This window comes from Mobula hypostoma, chromosome 3 (assembly GCF_963921235.1).
Source record: "Mobula hypostoma chromosome 3, sMobHyp1.1, whole genome shotgun sequence".
NCBI lineage: Eukaryota > Metazoa > Chordata > Chondrichthyes > Myliobatiformes > Myliobatidae > Mobula > Mobula hypostoma.
Genome location: NC_086099.1, coordinates 42321493 through 42344714, shown reverse-complemented (window position 1 = coordinate 42344714; position 23222 = coordinate 42321493). Strand labels below are relative to the sequence as shown.

At 42.7% G+C, this 23222-nt stretch overlaps 1 protein-coding gene across 1 annotated transcript; it reads right to left on the bottom strand.

The window, feature by feature from the left end:
• Nucleotides 1-252: 252 nt before the first annotated feature.
• Nucleotides 253-14936, bottom strand: LOC134343393 (granzyme A-like). The gene is made up of 6 exons (XM_063042098.1): nucleotides 14926-14936; nucleotides 11360-11412; nucleotides 8324-8483; nucleotides 4789-4951; nucleotides 2254-2520; nucleotides 253-402 (listed from the first exon to the last, which is right to left on the bottom strand). Exons 1-6 carry the CDS (start codon nucleotides 14934-14936, stop codon nucleotides 253-255), a joined length of 804 nt encoding a protein of 267 aa, XP_062898168.1.
• Nucleotides 14937-23222: the final 8286 nt, after the last annotated feature.

Below are 23222 nucleotides of genomic sequence, written 5' to 3'. Positions count from 1 at the left end.
TCAGTATTTTTTTTAACCTCTCCTAAACGTCATTAACTGAATTTAAATTCCACTGTTGCTGTCATGGGATTCAAACTTGGGTCTACGGATTGTTAGCGCCGGGGTGCCTGTTTTACTAACCCTGGTGACTTAAAATCATTCAGCACCACTATAGTCACTATCAAATAACATTTCTGCAGAAAAAAAAGCACATAGCTAGACTCTAAGACATTATTGCAAGCATTATAACAATTTAGAATATCACTGAAAACTTCATTTTGAAATGATGTTCTTAATCCAGGAGAGGTATTTTTCTGAGAGCCGTGTATAAACGCCTGGCTTGTGGGGTACTCCACACTTGCATCCGAAAGAAACAATTCCACTGAATTTTCCCTTGCATACCAGTGGACCCCCTGAATCTCCCTGAAATGAGAGTAAGAGAAGATTCTCATCAGCTGTGTCGGGGTCACTGTGGAAACAAATTGCCTCACGTAACAAGGTAAATTGGGAAAAAGAATAAATGATGCATAAAAATGACCCATTGAGTTCATCATGCAAATAATGGCCAGATTAATTATTGGGTTGTAGCTCATATAGATAAGTGAGAAGGACTGATTAGGAGAGAAGATTTACGAGAATGTTACTTGGGTTTCATCTCCTCAGTTACAGAGAAAGGTTGAACAAGTTGGGTCTTTATTCTTTGGAGCGTAGAAGGTTGAGGGGGGACTTGATAGAGATATTTAAAATTATGAGGGGAATAGATAGAGTTGACGTTGATAGGCTTCTTCTATTGAGAGTGGGGGAGATTCAAACAAGAGGACATGAGTTGAGAGTTAAAGGGCAAAAGTTTAGGAGTAACATGAGGGGGAACTTCTTTACACAGAGAGTGGTAGCTGTGTGGAATGAGCTTCCAGCAGAAGTGGTTGAGGCAGGTTCGATGGTGACATTTAAAGTTAAATTGGATAGGTATATGGACAGGAAAGGAATGGAGGGTTATGGGCTGAGTGCAGGTCGATGGGACTAAGTGAGAGTAAGAGTTGGGTATGGTCTAGAAGGGCTGAGATGGCCTGTTTCCGTGCTGTAATTGTTATATGGTTATATGGATATCCAAGCCTCCAATAGCATGTTCATCCATCCTGGTCCCTGTAATCAGCCAACTAGGAAAAGCTGTTACAATATTTAAACAACTCATCTATCCCTAGTGAGGGAATTGATCACCAGACCTATGTTCTGTCCAAGTCCTGAGATCAAAGAGGCCAGGTACGGTTCCCATTCCTCCGTATGATACCTCACTTAGTGTTGGTTATCCATTCCTAGCCACAAGAGTGCAAGAGGAACCAGCTCTAAAAGGGGTGTTATGGTATTTTATAAATGATGCTGCTGGACTGTGAAGCCAGCGTGAACCGCTTGACTCCTCACTGCTGTGTGCCGACGTGCTGTGACACTGGCATAAATCCCCGGCCTCTGCCGGTGTCTCCACTGCAATGCAGAGGTTGTTTTTAAGAACTGCTGCTAGGCAGGTGGGAGGAAGCAGTACAGGGGTGTGGGGCTTGGGGTGAACAGCAGTGGGCCGATCACACAGCCCTCTGGGGCTCAGTGTGATGGAGCTTGAGATGTTGCTGCCAACTCAGACTGACTGGGGTCTTTCTGTCAAGAAGACCAAGATCCAGTTACAAAGAGACTGTGCATACTGTCTTGTCCAAGAATGGCTTCTTTATGCTGAATATCCCATACTGAATACTTTTGAGGTGCTTATAACATTATAGCTGTACACAACACGGTTTGCTGTGGTCACAAACAAGTTTCATGAGTTAGTTTAAATCCTGAAGGAAAAGCAAAATTACAGATTGGCAAATCTTGCCGTGCAAACCCTGTTGTGGCGTACATATGGTGACAGTGAGGAATGATTACTTCTCTTCTAGTATTAATTTGTTTTAACAGCAGTTAAAACCAGTCACATACTGTACATGGGATGTCCCAAATGATGAGGGTGAATAAATATTTTATTTCTTGCTTTCCTGAATGTTGTTTTTGACTCCTCTGGGAATGTAGCATCGAAACCTGGTTGGTAGACGGGTTGGCTTCTATCCAACACACATGACAAAACTGTTCTAGGAGGAACAGCCTGAGTGTGGAAAAAACATTTGCCCTACTGCTTTTACCACAAAGTTATGTTGAACACAACAATATTTGTAAGAAGGATTTCTCAGTTTGTCTCCTGTTACCTAGAAATCTAGAATTTTAGAATTATTTTTACCTCATGTATATACTTACCTGGCAGGAATCTTTGCCTCCTTTTTTGTCACCAGCACAGAGCACATCTGTAGTTATTGCAGGGTGGTAGGTGTAATATTTAGAACACAGATTCCTGTCTATGATAGTTACATTTACTTCCTGCAGCACCTTTGGCAACTGTTGTTTTCCAACACTAGTAGTCCCCCAGCCTGCAACGTTACAACTATCTCCAGCTTTCGCATCCTTTCCTGAGTTAGGCAGGTTCAGAACATCCACAAACTTGTTCAGAGTCACTGCTTCCTTAAGCTGAAATGGGAATTTAAGAGATATATCATTCACTCATAGGCATGTTGTGACATGGAGTTTGTTATACGAATGCATGCCTCTCATTAAAACTTTTTACAAAATCAGAATCAGCTTTAACATCACTGGCATTGGTCTTGAAATTTGTTGTTTTGCGGCAGCAATACTTTGCAATACACAATAATAAAACTATAAATTGCAATATATATATTGCAATTATATATATATATATATATATATATATATATAAATTAAATGCATAGTGTGGAAAGAGAGGGAAAGAAGGACAGGGATAGTGTTCATGGGCTCATTGTCCATTCAGAAATCTGATAACAGACGAGAAGAAGATTTTCCTGAAACATTGACTGCGTCTGCAGGCTTCTCTCTGTCTTCTTTGATGGTAGCAATGAGAAGAGGGCATGTCCAGGGTGATGGGGGTGGGTTTTACTCACAAACCAAAGGCTGGGTTTTCTGAAATGATGGCAACTAGCACTGATCTTTTTAAAAAATAAACCTTGTAGACAATGATAGTTGTGGCATGGAAGTTTCCTTCCTCATCATTTGTTGCTAGAAGATAATACGCTTCAGGAACCTTGCTATCAGCAAAAGTGATATTAGGAACTGAGAAGAGCAGCCAATTACATTAGTGAATGTATATAGACAGCAAACCAAGGCCAGCGAATGCACATGATATTCCATGTAATAGGGCAATAACTAATTTGGTAAATGTATAAAACCTTAGCTTGACTGCGGTGCAAGACCTCAGTTGCAACTGACGGGCCATTGCACATTTATAGAGGATAAAAGGTGGGTTTGTTATTATTTTTATTATTTTATACATTTACTTTAAAATGTTATGAGTTTTTTGTTTTCCTCTTGCTTGCTTCTACCAACACATTTTTTAAAGCTACCATCAAAATATTTATTGACTCCTGCCAATTTTTTCTAAGTCAACTGGTGGAAAACTTGATTTGAATTGGCTGCCTGCTTTATTTGATTTCATTCTTCAGAGTATTCTTTGGAAAATAAGATAGGGTATCAAGTAAAATGGGTGAACAACCCAAGGTGCTTGGTTTCCTCCTGGGGGCCTAGCTTAAAACAAAGCCTCTCATCTCTGCTGGGTTGCTGCTTGGGTTGAGCTCAAATTGCTCTTGGATGCTAAGTGTTGGTTTAGTGCATAGAATTGGATATTATTGGTGAATTATTTTGCTGATCGAGCCTGTACAAAGCATGCTGGAGATGTGTGACTTGAAACAGGTATGTCTTTGTAAGGGTGATGTCAAAGTGGGTGAAAGGATAAATGATTTAGACTATTGGTTGATCTTTTGGAAGATCATGAAAACTTGATTCAGAGTTTCCATTTGGGAAATGCTCTTACGTTTTAGTCTTTAGTTAATAATGGCATTAATAAACGGTTTGATGAGATGTTTGCAACTAAGATTATTAGTGGATGAAGATTTATTTTTCATTCTAAATACTTCCATCTTTAATATCTTTATTTTTCCCTTTCAGGGTTCTTTTGAAAACCCTGACCTGGAGTTACATGCTGACTTCGGTTCTTTGTGGGAATGAGACGCGCTTTCGGGGTTTCACATCTGGCTGTTGTTCGGCAAGCCAAGGGCTTGGCCCAAGAGTCCGGCTCGGATTTGGAAGCCTAGGATCTCGGGGGTCTGGAGATGGGTGGATCAAGGGTTGGTGTCACAGCAGGAGACCCGTGTGTTGTTGGGGAAGTTGGGGTTACTGCGGCTGTGTGCCCAGGTTTTTGGGTACAGAGCTCAAAAAAAGCGATGTAATGGACTTTTAACATCATAAACCAGCGAGTTTTTTGTTATGCCTCCCCACTCGCTGTGAAAACGGAAACACCTCCTTCTCCCTTATTAGGGAGAGAGAGAGCCTGTGGTATGTTGAAACCAGGTGAAACGCAAAGGCTTTGGGGTAACTGCAAGTCTGTGTCTTTGCCGTTGCTTTATTCACGTTTATGCGCAGTAGGGAGGGGAGCTGGGGGGGACTTTGGGGTTCTAACATTTAACTGTTGTTCTTTCTTTGGGGCACTCCTCTGTTTTTGTGGATGGCTGTGAAAAAAAGCATTTCAGGATGTATATTGTATACATTTCTCTGACATTAAATGTACCTTTGAAACTTTGAAGTGTTTAATTCATGGGATTGAAGACCTACAACAGCTATTTTTTCTTCAAATTGAAACATGGCTATCATTTAAATGAAATATTCTAAACTCAGCAAGTGATAATGAAAGAAAAAGCGGATCCGTACTTGCAGCAGCATGATGTCATTTTCATAAGTTTGTTTGCTGTATTCTGGATGTGGAAACTGCTTGCGAATGTAACGTGTTTGTTGACTCCTCTCATTTGGTGAAAGAGTATGTGCTCCAAGAACCACTCGAGGAGACTGGTTTACTTTCATGTCCTTAGGTGGGCTATTAATAAAAAAGGATAGAAAAATAATATTTTGCTGCCATTAAAAATTGCTTTGCAGAAGTCCAACAGGTTGACAACAATTAGATCCAAATCAGAGTGGAAATACCAGGTTGAGAAAAATAATTAACAGTTATACAAATTGTAAATTAACTCCTATTTTATGTCACACAGATGATGATTTAGGATTGGCCATCTGCTCTGCCAGTGATGGTTATACTGATGCTTATGGAAGAGTACAGCATAGGAAAAAGCCCTTCAGCCCACACTGTACTCAACACAATGCTGAAGTAAACTCAATCTCTTCTGCCTATACATGATCCGTGTGGCAGGTGGCCAAGTGGTTAGAGTGCTGGGCTCACGATCTGAAGGTTGTGGGTTCGAGTCTCGGCCAAAGCGACGTGTTGTGTCTTTGAGCGAGGCACTTAACCACACACTGCTCCAGTCCACCCAACTGAAAATGGGTACTGGCAAATGTTGGGGGTTAACCTCGAGATAGACTGGCATCCTATCCGGGGGTGGGAGGGGAGTCTCGTACTGTACTCTCAGTCTCTTCACGCCATAGAAACCAGCATAATGCCACTTATGCCAGAATCCGTTCAATACCATCATCCCGCAGAGACTAGTGGAGAAACTGTCGCTGCTTGGCCTTAGCACTGCCATGTGTCGCTGGATTCTGGATTTCTTGACAGAGAGACCACAGTCAGTCTGTGTTGGCAGGAACGTCTCTGACTCCATCACACTGAGCACTGGATCCCCACAAGGCTGTGTGCTTAGCCCATTGCTGTCTACACTGCTAACACATGACTGTGCAGCCAGATTCAAGGAGAACCTGATCATTAAATTTGCAGATGATACCACAGTGGTGGGACTCATCAGCAAAAATGATGAAACTATGTGCAGGGAGGAGGTCAAACACCTAGAGAGCTGGTGCAGGGATAACAACTTGATGCTTAATGTCACCAAAACCAAGGAGATGATCGTCGATTTCAGACGGTCTCAGCCTGAGCACACACCCCTCAGCATCAGCGGCTCCACAGTGGAGAGGGTGGAAAACATCAAGTTCCTTGGGGTGCAGATCTCGGACAATCTCACCTGGTCCAGGAACACCACTGGAATTGTGAAACGGGCCCAGCAGAGATTACACTTTCTGAGGAAGCTTAAACAAGTATCACTCCCCACTAACATCTTAACTACATTCTACAGAGGCGTGGTTGAGAGCGTGCTGACCTTTTGCATCATAACCTGGTACTCCAGCAGCAGTGCTGTCAACAAAAAAGCCTTGCAGAGGGTGGTTAGGGGAGCAGAGAAGATTATTGGGGTCTCCCTACCTTCTGTCCAAGACCTCTTTCAGAGTCAATGCCTCCAGAAGATACGGTACATCATTAAAGACCCCTCACACCTTCTCCATGAACTGTTGGTTCTTCTGCCATCAGGCAAACGTTACAGGAGCATCAAAACTAAAACCACAAGGCTACTGAACAGCTTCCTCCCACAGGCAGTCAGACTGCTAAATAGCTGCTCCACCTGACTCTGCTTTGGACACTTTTAACTTGCACTGGACACTTATAACTGATTATAACTGACATGTGGCTGTTGTGTTTTACTATTTATTGTTATGTTTATTATTTAGTGTTGCGTTTGTTATGTTATGATTGCACTGCCCCTGAGAAACGCTGTCTCATTCTGCCCTGCAGAGCTGATGTATGGTTAGAATGACAATAAAGTTTTTTGAATCTTTGAATCTTGAATAAGCACCGACCTGATGGGCCACAAGGCTCGGGACAGACTTTAACTTTAAAAAACACATGATCCACTTACCACCAATGTCTTGCATATTCATGTGACTATCTAACAGCTTCTTAAATGCTACTATTCTATCTCCTTCTACCATAACTCCTGGCAGCCAGTCTAGGCACCTGACACTGTCTGTATATAAAAGCCTTTCCTGTACTTCTTTAAATTCTCCACTCTCATCTTAAAAGTGCGTCCTTTCGTATGACATTTCTACTCTGGGGGAAAAGATTCTATCTACTCTATCTATGTCTCTCATAGCTTTTAAACTTCTGTTTGGGTGTTCCCACCTCCCCCCCGCCAGCCTCTGATCCCCCAGAGAAAACAATGCAAGTTTGTCCAATCACTCTTGATAGCTCATATCCTTTAATCCAAGCAGCATCCCAGTAAACCACTTCCGCAGCCTTTTTAGAGCTCCACATCCTTCCTGCAATGGGGTGACCAGAGTTGCACTCAATGCCCCAAACGCTGTCTAACTGAAGTTTTATATAGGTACATCATCCTTACTCATTTCCCTGACCAATTAAGACAGGTGTGCCATATGCATTCTTAATAGAGTCATCGGAAAGCACACTATGGAAACAGACCCTCTGGCCATCTGTTCTGTGCCAAACCATTTAAGCTGCCTACTCCTATTGACCTGCATCAGGATCATGGCCCGCCATACCCCTGCCATCCATGTACCTAACCAAACTTCTCTTAAACATTGAAATTGAGCTTGCATGCACACTTGTGGCTTGTTCCACACCCTCACGACCCTCCGAGTGAAGAGGTTTCCCCTTAGGTTCCCCTTTGTGTTGGGGACGTGGCCAAGTGATTAAGGCATTCATCTAGTTACCTCAAGGTCGCTAGTTCGAGCCTCAGCTGTGGCAGCGTGTTTGTGCCCTTGAGCAAGGCACTTAATCACACATTGCTCTAGTCTGTGCGAGGAGTGGCGCCCCACATAGACCTCCAATCTGCGCCTTGTAAGGCATGAAAATGCCCGACACAGGCCTCTCATGGTCTGAGTCGACGTTCCCCCCTCCCCTTAAAGAGACCCCAGCACCAGTCCCTGTGGAACGCTACTGGTCACGGCCCTCCAGCCAGAATAGCAATCTTCCACCACTACAACATGTCTCTTATGGGCAAGTCAATTTTGAATCCAAACTAAATATTATTGTAGATCCTATGCATGTTAATTCATCTGAGTCAGTCTATCATGAAGGACCTTGTCAAAATGCTTTAGTAAAATCCAACATTCACTGCCTTACCCTTGTTAGACATATTCATCACCTCCTCAAAAAACTCAATCAATTTTGTAAGACATGGCCTGCTCCACATAAAGCCATGCTGGCTGTCACTAAACAGGTCGTATTTTTCCCAAAAGCATACAAATCCTATCTCCAAGAATCCTCTCCAATAACTTCCCTACCATGATGCTTGAAGTTTGTGAATTATTGAATTTATTAAAATATTAAGGTAACTTGTAAAATAATCCTACTCCTATAGGAGTCCATGGCTGGATCTATTTGATGGAGCACAGAGCTAGGCCCATTATGGAAGTTAACATTTATTTCATAATCAAACACAATGTAGCTTACATTTCACAGTGTGCTGCAGTTAATATCCAGTTACGTCTGATCAAAGCTCCTCCACAATAGTGAAAATACTTGCTTCGCTTGCTAAGCCTTTGAAGAGATGCCATGTAAGGTTTTGAATGTGGTTTAACGTCATGACCTCCAATAATTTCTTCTCCATGATCTGTAATAAATAGTAGGCAATAAAATTTATTTCTCATGCTTTTTCTTTATTCAGAATTAAGCTGTGACTGCCACTAACAAGTTGAATATTTATTAGCCACTCCTAATTGTCCTCAACAAAAGCAGCTCAACTATAAAATAAAAACAGAAAATACTGGAAACATTCAGCAGGTCAGACAGCATCTCTGGAAAGGGGAACAGTTAGCGTTCAGGTCCAGGGACACTCCACTAGAACTAGAAGGTGACAAAAGGAGTAATTTTTCAGTAGCAGAGAACGTGGGGAAGGATGGGTGGAGCAGAAAAAGAAAGAGATCCAGTAAGTAAACGTAGGAGTCAGGGCAACTGTTAGGATCAGGTTATGGTTTTCTGTCTGTATAATGTGGCGTCGCTGTCAAGGCTGTCAGACATGCCCAGCAGACCAAACTACACCAAAAAAATAAAAAAAACTGTGCCAAAATGATGGCAGGCTGAAATGACTAGTTTTGATTCAGACAGAAAGAAAGAATGAGCTGATAGAGGAATGATTAGACATTTCCAAGTCAGCTTGCTGAGTGACTGAAATGCTATTTGCCCTCATCCCACATAGTAATAGAAGTTATCAGCCTGTTTCAGGGATTTGAAGAGATGGTTTGGTGTCAGGATCTTTAAGGCACTTCAAGCTGGGCAATCAATGGAGGTCTTGCCTCTCTACAACTGGAGGAACATGGCTCCATTCTGTGCCTTGTACACGATGCATGACAGTGACCTGCCCAAGCTTCTGTGACACTGCATTAGAAGTCTGCAGCTTTGACCACCCAGGAGAAGGACAGGACCACTTACAAATTTCCATCCACTTCACATAACAGCTGGCATGGAAGATAGGTTATTCTGGGAGTGTTCACAAAATGGGCAGCAGCTCCTCAAGAAGGCAGCTCAGCTTCCTTTAGTGCAAATGAGCAATAAATTCAGATCCTCCCATTGAATGCCAAATCTTGTGAATGCACTAAGGATAATAATTAAATTTAAAATATAGTTCCTGCCAAAGTTAGAGGTCAGGTGAATTTGATGATGAGAACCAGGCTGCGATACTCTCTAGAGTAACACACAAAAAACTTTAACAGGTCTCAGCCCAAACCGTCAACTCTTTGTTCCTCCAGTATATGTTGCTCTGGATTTCCAGCATTCTCAGAATCTTTTGTGTTTATGATTCCTTATGAAGAATGACCAGGAAAATTGGTTCAGGCTGTGTTTCTGGATGAAAACCATCTGTTTCAGAGTGTCACATTTCTCCAGCTCCCTTAGCAGTTTCCATTCCTACACACTGCTGCTTGTGGTCTGTTTGATTTCCGTCTTATATAGTCTCAAAGCCAGCCAGTGGTGGTACAGTGCAGTGTGTTGATAGCGATGGGGTGAGGCAGTCAATAATGCAGAAAACAATCAGAAGGAGCTCACATCTTATCAAACAAAATATCTCTGTAATAGTAGAAAGAACTGGTCAGGCAGCGATTGTGGACAGATAAACAAGGTTAATGTTTCAAGGAGGTGGGTTTTCATCAAAACTAGTAAAAACCGAAAATTGAAAAGAAAGGGGAGTAGAATAAAGGGAATGCCTGTGACCCAGAGAGGCTGAATGAGGTAAATGGTGGTGCAGACTAAGAGAAGATGGCAGAGGTTTGTGAAACTGTTTGGAAGAGGTGGAGATAGATATATGAGGGCAAAGGAGTTAGGAATTCAAATATGCTGGAAATGTGCAATGCAGAGTGCAATATCTGCTGGAAAACTAGAAGAGAATGCTGGAAATACCAATCAGATATATCAGCAACTATGGAAAGGAAAGAACTGATCTTCTGGGTTATTGATTCTTTATCTGAAGTGGCCAGATCATAAACAAGCTGGACTCGCCTTGTAATCTGAAATTCAATATGAAATCCTAACAGCTGTGAAGTGCCTAGTCTGACGATGACATGTGGTTTGTTGAGCCTGGCTTGTTCTTTGTTAGAACAGAGTAAAAGTACAAGGGGTCTGATTGAAAGTGGGATGGAGATATGAAAGCACCTTTGAGGACTCCAGAACGAGGGGTCACAGTTTGAGGATAAAGGGGAAGCCTTTTAGGACTGAGATTAGGAAAAACTTCTTCACACAGAGAGTGGTGAATCTGTGGAATTCTCTGCCACAGGAAACAGTTGAGGCCAGTTCATTGGCTATGTTTAAGAGGTAGTTAGATATGACCCTTGTGGCTAAAGGGATCAGGGGGTATGGGGGGAAGGCTGGTACAGGGTTCTGAGTTAGATGATCAGCCATGATCATACTGAATGGCGGTGCAGGCTCGAAGGGCCAAATGGCCTACTCCTGCACCTATTTTCTATGTTTCTATGACTGAACAGAGATTTTGTTTGAAACTATCATCCAGCCCATGCTTCCTTTCTCCAGTGCAGAGGAGACAACAATATGAGAACTGAATGAAGTACTGTACACCAAACTGGATCATTGCATTTGGTGGTTATGATATTGCTTGACTCACACATCTGCCCGATGTAACATTTACACTGTGATGAAGAAAATTGTTAGCTTTCTCAATGACAAAAAAAGCAACAAAACTGCTTCATCATGTTCAATATTATCATTTAGACCTACAAGAAAATAGACAAGCAAAATATATATTTCTCTCAGAAATTTTCTTAAATTTGCTATTTGATATACTCTAAACAAGGAAGTAAACATGAAAGAAGATTAATAGACGTAGTCATCACTGTAGGGAATGTTAATTCATCGAACATTAAAAATGTAGGTTGGTAGTCTTAAAATATGTTAAGGAACAGATTATACCACGAAAAGGGTATTTTAATAAATTCCAAAACAAATATGATATTTTAAAGTTGTGCTTATTTTGTTACTTACAGGCTGGAATTAAGAAAAAGGAAACCAATGGAACATATAAAATATAGAGCATACTTCAGTAACTTCATTGCCTCTTCCTTTTGATCACAGCAAAGATACTTGTAATTTCATATATACTCAGAAGGATGTGGTTTGTTTGTCCTTTGCCACCCTAGTGAATCTGAATTTAATAATCTCTCACTTAAGGAACCATTCTAGTTATGAGTAGCCACATGACACATTCAAGACTAACGTGAAGTCCAACAAATTTCAGTGACAGGCAATTAGGTTTTCATAAAAATCTTGTTAAAATTTTGAACCTGCCACTTTATATTCTATTGTCAATTCCATTGAAATATTCTGATAACATCGAGGATTTGCAGGATTGGGATCCTGCACTGAATGCTGACTAAATGATGTCAAAAATGAATATTAAACTTAAGGGTACATGAAGAGAATATGTACTTTAAAGAAGATTACTTTAAAATGAGGTCAATCTACAGTAAATTAGAGGAAAATAATTGAATGTAAGTTTATTCTAATGGCTCAGATTGTCTAATGGAATACTGTATCTGCCATTTACTAGATGCCTGCTCATTAGTATTGATGAATCTGCTGAACTCCTGACTGAGTTTGACAAACTGATCCCATGGGGGCTGCTGCACAAGTCAATACTGTACTTCCGACTGGCTGGGATTGTCACGTGACTATTCATCAGTTTACTTCAATCCTGCTGGTAAAACTTTCCATCAATCTGCTGCAGCAACAAACACGACTGGAATACAATCACATAGTTGTTACTAATTATATCAACATGTACCCTGCTGTCCAATTGCATGCCGTGATTAAAGGTTAAAGAAGTGTGAACTGATTCTTGCCCATGGATTTCATTGTTTGTTTCACTATTTCAATAACAATTGATAATTTCACTCAGCACTTTAAGGGGAGGTTTACAATGTGATACAGAAATATTTTAATGAAAATTTGTCACCAGCTTAATATTAGCTGATCATTACAACTAACTTTGTTTTGAAAATTTAATTAATGTATTAGCCAGAGCAATTTCAAACACTTCACACAGAACTTTGTATACACTCTGTGGCCACTTTATTAGGTACACCTATACACCTGCTCATTAATGCAAATACCTGATCAGCCAATCATGTAGAAATATAGAAAACCTACAGCACAATACAGGCCCTTCAGCCCACAAAGCTGTGCCGAACATGTCCTTACCTTAGAAATTACCTATGATTACCCATAGCCCTCTATTTTTCTGAGCTCCATGTACCTGTCCAGGAGTCTCTTAAAAGATCCTATAGTTTCCGCCTCCACCACCGTGGCTGGCAGCCCATTCTATGCACTCACCACTCTCTGCATAAACAACTTAACCCTGACATCTCCCCTGTACCTACTTCCAAGCACCTTAAAACTGTGCCCTCCCGTGCTAGGCATTTCAGCCCTGGGAAAAGGCCTCTGACTATCCACACGATCAATGTCTCTCATCATCTTATAAGCAACTCAATGCATAAAAGCATGTAGATATGGTCAAGAGGTTCAGTTGTTCAGACCAAACACCAGAATGTGATTCAGGGAAGAAATGTGATTGAAGTGACTTTCGCCATGGGATAATTTTTGGTGCCATACAGTGTGGTATGAGTATTTCAGAAACTCCTGACTTCCTGGGTTTTCATGCAGAACATTCTCTAGAGTTTACAGAGAATGGTATAAGAAACAAAAAAGAAACAGCCAGTGAGCAGCAGTTCTGTGAATGAGAACACCTTGCTAATGACAGAGGCCAGAGGAGAATGACCAGACTGGCTCAGGCTGACAGGTTAAGAGGCAGTACCTCAGATAACCACACAATAGTAGTGTGCAGAAGAGCAAAAGTGCTCAACACATTGAATCTTGAAGTGGAAGTATCTAATAAAGTGGCCTCTGCAATATGATATCAACATTAAAATATATAAAATGTACAAGTAATGCATGAATTTAGATAGTTCATGCAGATCAATTTAGGTACATAATCTTTTTTTTTCTCTCAAATGGTTTAATACTGTATTCTATTGACCTCACACACACAGTGTCACTACCATTCCTCCCACCGTCATCACTCCCTGTACCAATAACATCCCATAACCAGGCATCACTATTTCACTACCACAGTCCTCAACAAAGGAACACTTCTCGTCCACCACCTTACGTCCTCATTGCGTTATGAGTCCCAGAATGTGCCTGAAATTTGGTCCTTTCAGGTGACCCACTAACACCTCTTACAGGAGTGATGAAAAACCTTAGCAGAGATTGGATCATTTGGGAAGGCGGGGGCTTCTCACCAGTGGATAGTCTGGACTTTCTGGTGGCACGGTGATGGAATTGTAAGGGTTCTGACTCACTGGAGGGAGGAAGGTCGAGAAGTTAATGCTTCAGCAACCGCCCAGTACTCCATTATTCCAGGCCAGATAAGGTTTGGCATTTACTATTCAGTATCTTCTGCATCACCACCAAAAACATGTGTTTCTGAGTTATTAACAGAGCAAGTTATGTGAAAACGAAACTAACATAATGAATGAAAAGTTAATAGCTAACTGGTAGTACCTGGTGGTAAATTGATTGGAATAGATGGATAGGGATTGTGACAGGAGTGCAGCAATGGATAAGGATAGGTGAAATAATTTTACAGGCCATCCCTGGGTTAAGAATAGGCTCTGTCTTTCAAAATGTCCTTATGCTGAATTTTTTCCTGACATCAGAAAATACAGACAAATTACTCAATATAGTAACTATACCCCCACAGTATTGTAGTGGATGGCAGCAAAAACATTTAAGACTCATAAGAACATTTAGTAAACGTGGAGAGGGGGAGAAAACTAGTTCTGCCTTTCAAAGGAACAAACGTTGGTATATACATCGAGCTCTGAAATTACTAACATTGGGGGAGCTCGCTCATGGCAGGGGGATTCCTGTGTCAGGCATACATAATCCAGGGTTATTCTAACTGCTGTCTAGCAATAACTCTGGAAGGCTGTGAATTTGCAAACAGGATCTGTGTGGGTCTGATTGCTGTTTACATCAATGGTACAGAGATGGAGGTAGAACATAGAATATAGAACAGTACAGCACAGGAACAGGCTGTTTGCCCCCCAGTGGTTTGGCTGAACCAGCTAAAGAGAAAATCAGAAACATCCAAGCACTAATCCCTCCTACCTGCACAATGTCTGTATCCCTTTATCTTCCTCACATTCATATGCCTATCTAAACATCTCTTCAAAGCCTCTAACGTATTGGCCTCAACCAGGTAGCGCATTCCAGGCATCCACCACTCTCTGAGAAATAGCTTACCCCTCACATCCTCTTTGAATCTAGCCCTCTTATCTTCTTGCATGCCCTTTGGTATGAGACGTTTCAAACGTGGAAACAGATAGTCCCTGTCTACTCTAGCTATGCCTCTCAGAATCTTATAAACCTCTATCAGGACATGGAGCAACCACTCTCCGCTGAACATTGATGACTCCTCCGTAGAGATCGTTAAGAGCAGCAAATTTCTTGGTGTTCACCTAGTGGAGAATCTCATCTAGTCCCTCAACACCAGCTCCATAACAAAGAAAGCCCAGCAGCGTCTCTACTTTCTGCGAAGGTTGAGAAAAGTCCATCTCCCACCCCCCATCCTCACCACATTCTACAGAGGTTGTATTGAGAGCATCCTGAGCAGCTGCATCACTGCCTGGTTCAGAAATTGCACCATCTTGGATCGCAAAACCCTGCAGCGGATAGTGAAGTCAGCTGAGGAGATCATCGGGGTCTCTCTTCCTGCCATTACAGACATTTACACCACACGCTGCATCTGTAAAGCAAACAGCATTGTGAAGGACCCCACGCAACACTCATACAAACTCTTCTCTCTCCTGCCACCTCGCAAAAGGCAACAAGTATTCAGGCTCTCATGACTAGACTATGTAACAGTTTCTTCCCCCAAGCCATCAGACTCCTCAATACCCAGAGCCTGGACTGATACCAACCTCCCTCCCTCTACTGTGCCTATTGTCTTGTTTATTATTTATTGTAATGCCTGCACTGTTTTGTGCACTATATGCAGTCCTGGGTAGGTCTGTAGTCTAGTGTAGTTTTACATAGTTCAGTGTAGTTTTTGTATTGTTTCATGTAGCACCATGGTCCTGAAAAACGTTGTCTCATTTTTACTGTGTACTGTACCAGCAGTTATGGTCGAAATGACAATAGAAAGTGACCTGACTTGACAGATCTCCTCTCAACCTCCGCTGCTCCAAGTTTATTCAGTTTTGTTTGACAGCACATGCCCTCTCAGCCAGGCAGCATTGTAGTAAACCTCTTCTGCACCCTCTCTCATGAGAGGCCAATCAAGAAGAGGTCCACGGCAAACTGGCTGTTTGGCTTATGCATAGAAAACAGAGGGTAATGTTTGAAGAGGTCCGTAATTAGTGGTGTCCCACAGGGATCTGTGCTGGGACCTCTGCTGTTGTGATGTGTATAAATGACCTGGATGAAATTGTCTGACGGGTGAGTTAGTAAATTTGCAGATGATACGAGGATTGGTCGAGGTGTGGATGGTGTTGGAGACTGGCAAAGAACACAGCACAACATAGACCAGCTGCAGATATGGGTGGAAGAATGGCTGATAGAGTTTAACCCAGATAAACGTGAGGAGTGGCGCCTTTGTAGGACAAACGCAATGAAACAAGATCACAGAAACAGGCTGTATGGTCCCCAACGTTGTGCTCAGCCTGCTAAAAAGCACACCGCGTTGGTATGTTAATTATATTTCACCATCGTACACAATCACATTGCCTTTTCTGGTTTCTGATGTGGACAGTGTTGACAAAGTAGAGGTTGTGATGATTTGTCTGCAGATTTTGGAACGGGCTTATTTATACTGTTTTTATTGAAGAAATTAGTCAGTGTGGACACGTTGTTGTCACTTGCACAGCACAAGATTTTTGTGCACACTGGTCGTTACAAGTTAGAGATCATTGCCAGGCAGTTTAGGAGTGAATACATAAAGGACTGTTCTTATATCAAATACAATGGAACTGCCATCCCCAGTACCACCGATGCGGCAGAGAGGGCCTCAAAATGGCTGTGGCTCAAAAGAGGGGAGCCATGGAGTCATAAGTAGCTAGCCATCTGGACATAAGCTGGGGTCTGATCAGCCCCGGCTGGGTCACCTGGAGGAGATTGTATGATGTTGAAAGACCCGAAACACCCGATGATTCCAGGAACATCACTGAAGATGTGTCCAGAAGCATCAATAGATGTATGTACACAGAACTTACCTCCACGGAAATTTTTATTGGCCGTGGATATTAAGGGACACAACATAGGTATGTAATGATGTGAGGAAAAAATAGCCATAATTCAATTCAACAATGGAAAAAACACAAATCTGATGTCTGTGTCTAAATTCATCTGAACTTAATTTTAAGAGAATAATTTCAAACAATTGTTCATTTACAATATGCACCTGCATTTGCAAAGCATACAGGAACGGTGAAAGCATAAACTTTCATGTATAGACTTTTTCTGTAATATCACCCAAACACAGCACTTATTGTGCAGAGCTTTTATCAATTCTTTTATTTTTTTCCAGACTGTGACTGTCACTAGAAAGACTGGAATTGTCCATTCTTAGTTGCCTCAGAGGCAATCTCTGAGCGCTTTATAAATTTTATTCTCAATTCATTTTGACTTTTGTATCATCTAGGACTTGGCTTTTCCCTTGCTCAGAAGTAATAGCAGTATTCAGAATGTTGTTGATCAAAACATGGAAGGTGCCAGCGTGACGGCCGCTGACTTACTCCTCAGGCAATCCACCTGGCTTCTGGACTTTTACTAAGGCTGACAAGCATTTATAAAACTTGAAGTTAAATATTTTATATCATTTTTTTTGCATGGACAGCTTATCTTCTTTGGATTTGGAAAAATGAAACTATCTCCTTTGGAAATAGTACTTCATTTGACTGGTATTGAAACTTGCTAATTGAAAACATGCAGATCCTAAGCTTGGCTTTACTTAAGCTAAGAATTGCATTAAAATATTTATAAACTGGAAAATAATGCTAGTTTTTTTTTGTAACAGGACATTGGTATGTAGGCATCAGGCATAGAGACAAATAGAGTTGGTTATTATGGTTATCCACACTAACACGGGCATTGAGCACAGAAAAGTTGCACTGACCAACTCAGTAAAAGAAAAAGAAGGCTTCAGAACTAACACCTCTCACAAACCTGAGCAAGCAACGCAGTGGCCCATGAAGTTTTTTTTTACTTTCTAGATTTGAGAATTTTAAGTAGCTTTATTTCATTTTTATCTTGGGCTTTGGTAAAAAGAAGACCTAGCCGTTGTTCCTGTAGATCTATGTGATTAACAGACATGTTCCTGGAACAAATGATGATGTCAGTCGTTGACTGAAACAGTGATGACTAACTTCAGTTAATACAACCAGTTCATTGCATCAAAGTTGCAGAACATTGATGTGTTAAGTAAACATACAAGTAACCTGCTTTTCTTTCCTTTGATGAAACCACAAAAAGCTTCAGAGGAGACCCACGTAAAATTTTACACAAATCATTTGTCAAAAGTTTACTGTGTACATTGAACTGTGATCATGAACTCATTCTGCTTGGTTTTCTTTTTGTATATTTGGATTCCAATGCAAACAGGTTTATTTTGTTTCACATACTGATGATGCTCATGTGACTTGTTATCTGTTCTCATTCATTTTAAGGGATCAATAAGTAATATCAATAGAATACTTACAGCTAAAGCTCTGCAGAAATTCTAAGAGTGTGATCTATCTGACATATTTTTCTCTGATCTCTGTCCAACTCCGTCCTTGTAAGGGAGCCCTCCTCAGTTCCTGTGCACTGGAGGCATCTGTAGGACAATGAATTGGCACCAGCATCACTGGCAATTAGTTCTGGTCTCTCTCACTCAACCTGGGTTCAATTCTGCCACTGTCTGCAAGGAGTTTGTACATTCTCCCTGGGACCACATGTGTTTGCTCCAGGTGCTCTGGTATCCTCCCACAGTCCAAAGGTATACTGGTTGGTAGGCTAACCGGTCATTGTAAATTGCCCCTTGATTAGGCTAGTGGTTAAATTGGGGGTTGCTGGCCAGAGCAGCATGAAGGGCTGAAAGGGTGTATTCTGTGCTGTACCTCAATAAATACAGAGACAAACTAATAAGTGTTTGTCGCTGACACAAACGACTCACCTCATTGTATGTTTTGCTGTTTCGATGTACATCTAACAAATAAAGCTAATCTAAAAATCTATCATTGGCTTGGAAAGTTTTTATCTAACTTCATTTGTGATTCATTATTAAGACCTTAAAAATAAAGGTAAGATCTTAATTACTTGCATTACACGTTGAAGAGATTCCTACTTAGATCGGAAGAAAGGCAAATGAAATATTCAGGATTTAGAAAATGCACTAATCAGAATTGTGAGAGTGAAAAATTTAAGAATTGTGGATTGGGGCCTAGCCAATCCCTCCCAACTCATCCCTGAGAATACAAAATATAATGTATAATGATAATTGCAATTTACTTATTAAAAATAACTTGGTGATTGTCTAAAATAGAAATGTTAAACTAAAGTGTTAACACACTATGTTTGAATTTGAAGATTTAACGTGATATGGGATGAAAATCTACGGGTCATAGTTCTACAGTTTTGCTAGTGAGGATATGGACTGTGTATCCCGGGGCAGGACCTTCATTCTGTTGGAAATATTGGTGACTCTGCCACAATACCAAATGTCTCCCAGCAGTGTAACAGATGAAACGCTATGTGACAGGAAATGTGGTAAGCCAACCCTCCTCATCTTTCCTGATCTATGTGGAGCTGTTAAAATTATTGCTGCAGCTTGGCTGTCCCGTTCCTTTCTTCCATTTTCGAGCTGGATAGGCTCCTACTTGTTTCCATTCATTCACTGAGGTCAGAGCACTGGGGAGGATTTAGATAGGAAGCAGATACATTTCTGGAAAGTTCAAGGAACTGAGAGCTATGAGCACTTGAGCAAAGAGAGGAGGTGAAACCTGTGGAAGATCACTCATAATGACATTAACCGGTAGGGCAGGCAGGTCTAATGGGCTGAGTGTCTGGCTTAAATTCTTATCATTTGTTTTATTGTACAACCTCTGAATTGTCTGAAGATTATATCCTTTCATTTTGATCCACACACCACCCTTTGGTTCCAACAATTAACACATATGGTTCAGATATATGTATTACCTCACTACCACCCTAGCCGAACCCTCCAGTATCCCTAAATTCGTCAAAGAGTCCATGCAATGGTCAGTACAGGGTAAATGGAAATTTCCTCCAATTGAATATGGATAATTGATGCCATTGTCTTTAGTCCCTGTTGTGATCTCTAATCCTGATCTTGAATTACATCCCTGACACTAGCAATTGTTTGACTGTTTGCTTCCTTGCTGCTAGGTTCAGCAGTGATACATTTTTCTGATCAGGTAGTTCTTTACTAATCTGCTGATTTCCATTCTGAAACATCATCATTTCCATTTTGGAGTTGCATTTGGGGAAAGAAAAATTCTGCTTAATTCTCTGAGTGTTTCTTCGTACACTGCATGTTTACTCACTCCCTCATAAGGGCAACGTGTTCCACAGTCAAGCTCTAAAGCTTATGACTTTACTCCTTAATTTTTTTTAATCTACACTTCTTTCTTGTTTTAAGACCATGTCAGTGTGTGTGTGTGTGTGTGTGTGTCTGTGTGTGAGAGAGAGAGAGAGAGAGAGAGAGGGGACAATGAGTCAGACAGATGGAGTGGAGCCAGTGATGAAGAGACAGAGAAAGATAGGGAGAGAATGTATGTGTGAGAGAGGGAGACAGAGAAAGAGAGAGAGAAGGAGATGAAAAGAGGAGAGTGAGATAGAGAGTGAGAGAGTGAGAGAGAGAGAGAGAGGGAGATGAAGAAAGGCGAGGGAGATGGAGAGAAAGAGAGAAAGAGAGAAAAAGAGTGAAAGTTACAAATTGTTACCATGGCAACCATTTGTTACCAGTTACCACTGAATTTTGCATTCAGAATATGGAAGTCTCCACTGTTGTCCGAGCAAAAGAGAATTTCATTTCCCTTAGTCTCCATAAATAAAACTGTCCATTTTCATAAAGGTTTATATATGCTAAGCTAAACCAGAGAAACCTGCAGGTTACGATAATGACTTGCATTGCCAGTGTGAAGCACCTTCAATTACTCCAAAAGACTGAGGTTTGGTAAAATACTGAAAGGCTTTTATTCGCTGTACAATACGACCTCCACAGTGAGTGTCTGCCCTCGGACTGAGGGGGAGGGGCAAAGCGAACACCTTTATACAGGACTCTGTGGGAGGAGCCACAGGGGCAGTCAGCAGAGGTGTGTGTCCAGACAGGTAACCCAGTTACAACATATATACATGGTTTACCACATTCACCCCTCCTTTTTTAAAAAGAGTCCCGCGGGGTGAAGTGACTGACAATATTTACAAGAAGTATATTTACAGGTTAAGTCTATCAGGCGGTCGAGTCCGTCGCTGTGATCTACGTAGCACCGGCGATGGCGGTTGTGCTGGCTCCGGCCTGACTTCAGGTGCCAGCACGTTAGGCGTCGGTAATCCCTCGTGCGTGTGCGTCGCGCCCGGTATGGGAGTGTCGTGTGGTGTCTGTACAGGGTTTGGGGTGCACGGTGTCTTGTAGGTACATACATTGGTGGGTACGGGATCAATAGTCACCACGGAGTGTTCAGGGTAGGGGCCCGGAGCTCCTGCGGGTGCCAGGTCGCGGATGGAGACCGTGTCCTCCCGCCCATCAGGTAAAACCACATAGGCATACTGGGGGTTCACATGAAGTAAGTGAACCCTCTCGACCATTGGGGAGTATTTATTGCTCCTCGCATGTTTCCGAAGCAGCACTGGCCCCGGGGACGTCAGCCACGTTGGTAGGGTAGTTCCAGTGGTCGATTTTCTGGGAAAAGAAAAGAGCCGCTCATGGGGGGTGGCATTGGTGGCTGTGCATAACAGGGAGCGGATGGAGTGGAGTGCCTCGGGAAGGACCTCCTGCCAGCGGGAGACCGGCAGTCCCTTTGACCTGAGGGCTAAGAGTGTGGCTTTCCACACTGTGCCATTCTCCTTCTCTACCTGTCCATTCCCCCGGGGATTATAGCTTGTGGTCCTACTAGCTGCAATTCCCCTAGCCAGTAGGTGTTGGCGCAGCTCGTCACTCATAAACGAGGACCCTCTGTCACTGTGGATATAGCATGGGTATCCGAACAGAGTGAAGAGCTTGCGCTCAGGGCTTTTATAACTGACGTGGTAGTGGTGTCGGGGCAGGGGATGGCGAAGGGGAACCGCGAGTACTCGTCAATTACGTTAAGAAAGTACACATTGCGGTCGGTGGAGGGAAGGGGGCCCTTAAAGTCAACAGTCAGTCGCTCAAAGGGGTGGGTGGCCTTGATGAGTGGTGCCTTTTCGCGTCGGTAGAAGTGCGGTTTGCACTCTGCGCAGACTTGGCAGTCCCTGGTCATCATCCTGATCTCCTCAAGGGAGAAAGGCAGGTTCCGGGCTTTCATGAAGTGGAAAAGCCGGGTGACTCCCAGGTGGCAAAGGTCTACATGTAGGGCGTATAGCCGGTCGATCTGCGCGCTGGCAGATGTTCCCCGGGATAGGGCATCGGAGAGCTCGTTGAGCTTCCCAGGCCTGTACATGATGTCATAGTTGTAGGTGGAGAGTTCGATTCTCCACCTCAGAATTTTATCATTTTTGATTTTGCTCCGCTGCTGATTATTAAACATGAACACGACTGAGCGCTGGTCAGACAGCAGGGTGAACCTTTTGCCGGCAAGATAGCGCCTCCAGTGCCTTATAGCTTCCACTATGGCCTGGGCCTCTTTCTCTACCACAGAGTGCCGAATTTCAGGGCCTTGAAGGGTACGGGAGAAGAACTCCACTGGTCTTCCTGCCTGGTTGAGGGTAGCAGCCAGCGCAAAGTCGGAGGCGTCACTCTCTACTTGGAAGGGAATGGCCTCATCCACTGCATGCATTGCTGCTTTGGCAATGTCCCCTTTTATGCGGTTGAAGGCCGTGTGGGCCTCGGCAGAGAGGGGGAATGTGGTGGACTTGACCAGGGGGCAGGCCTTGTCTGCATAGTTAGAGACCCATTGGGCGTAATATGAAAAGAAGCCCAGGCACCTTTTGAGGGCTCTGAGGGTATTGGGAAAAGGGAGTTCCAACAGGGGGCGCATACGGTCGGGGTCAGGGCCAATGACTCCATTCTCCATGACACACCCAAGGATAGCAAGTCGGGTGGTCCCAAATACACACTTGTCCTTGTTATAGGTGAGGTTGAAAGATTTGGCCGCTTGGAGAAATTTTTGGAGGTTGTTGTCGTGATCCTGCTGGTCGTGACCGCAGATGGTGATGTTATCCAGATATAGGAATGTGGTCTTCAGTTGGCACTGGTCCACCATCTGGTCCATTGCCCTCTGGAAGACAGATACACCATTCGTGACACCAAAGGGGATGCGCAGGAATTGATAAAGCCTGCCGTCCGCCTCGAAGGCAACGTAAGGGCGGCCCTCCCGGCGGATGGGGAGCTGATGGTAAGCGGATTTTAGGTCTATGGTCGAGTACACCTTGTACTGTGCTATCTGATTGACCATATCCGCGATGCAGGGTAGAGGGTACGCGTCGAGCTGCGTGAACCTATTGATGGTCTGGCTATAGTCCACGACCATCCTATTCTTCTCCCCATTCCGAACAACCACCACCTGCGCCCTCCAAGGACTTGTGCTTGCCTCAATGACCCCCTCCCTGAGCAGCCGCTGCACCTCCGACTTAATGAAAGCTCGGTCCC

What these genes read in the sequence shown, in the direction of transcription:
- LOC134343393 (XM_063042098.1), bottom strand. An exon ending in CTTTTTCTTAATTCCAGCCT is followed by an intron (nt 8,484 to 11,359) that starts GTAAGTAACAAA and finishes TATTTATTACAG; the next exon opens with ATCATGGAGAAGAAATTATT. An exon ending in ACTGCAGCACACTGTGAAAT is followed by an intron (nt 4,952 to 8,323) that starts GTAAGCTACATT and finishes TTTTATTAATAG; the next exon opens with CCCACCTAAGGACATGAAAG.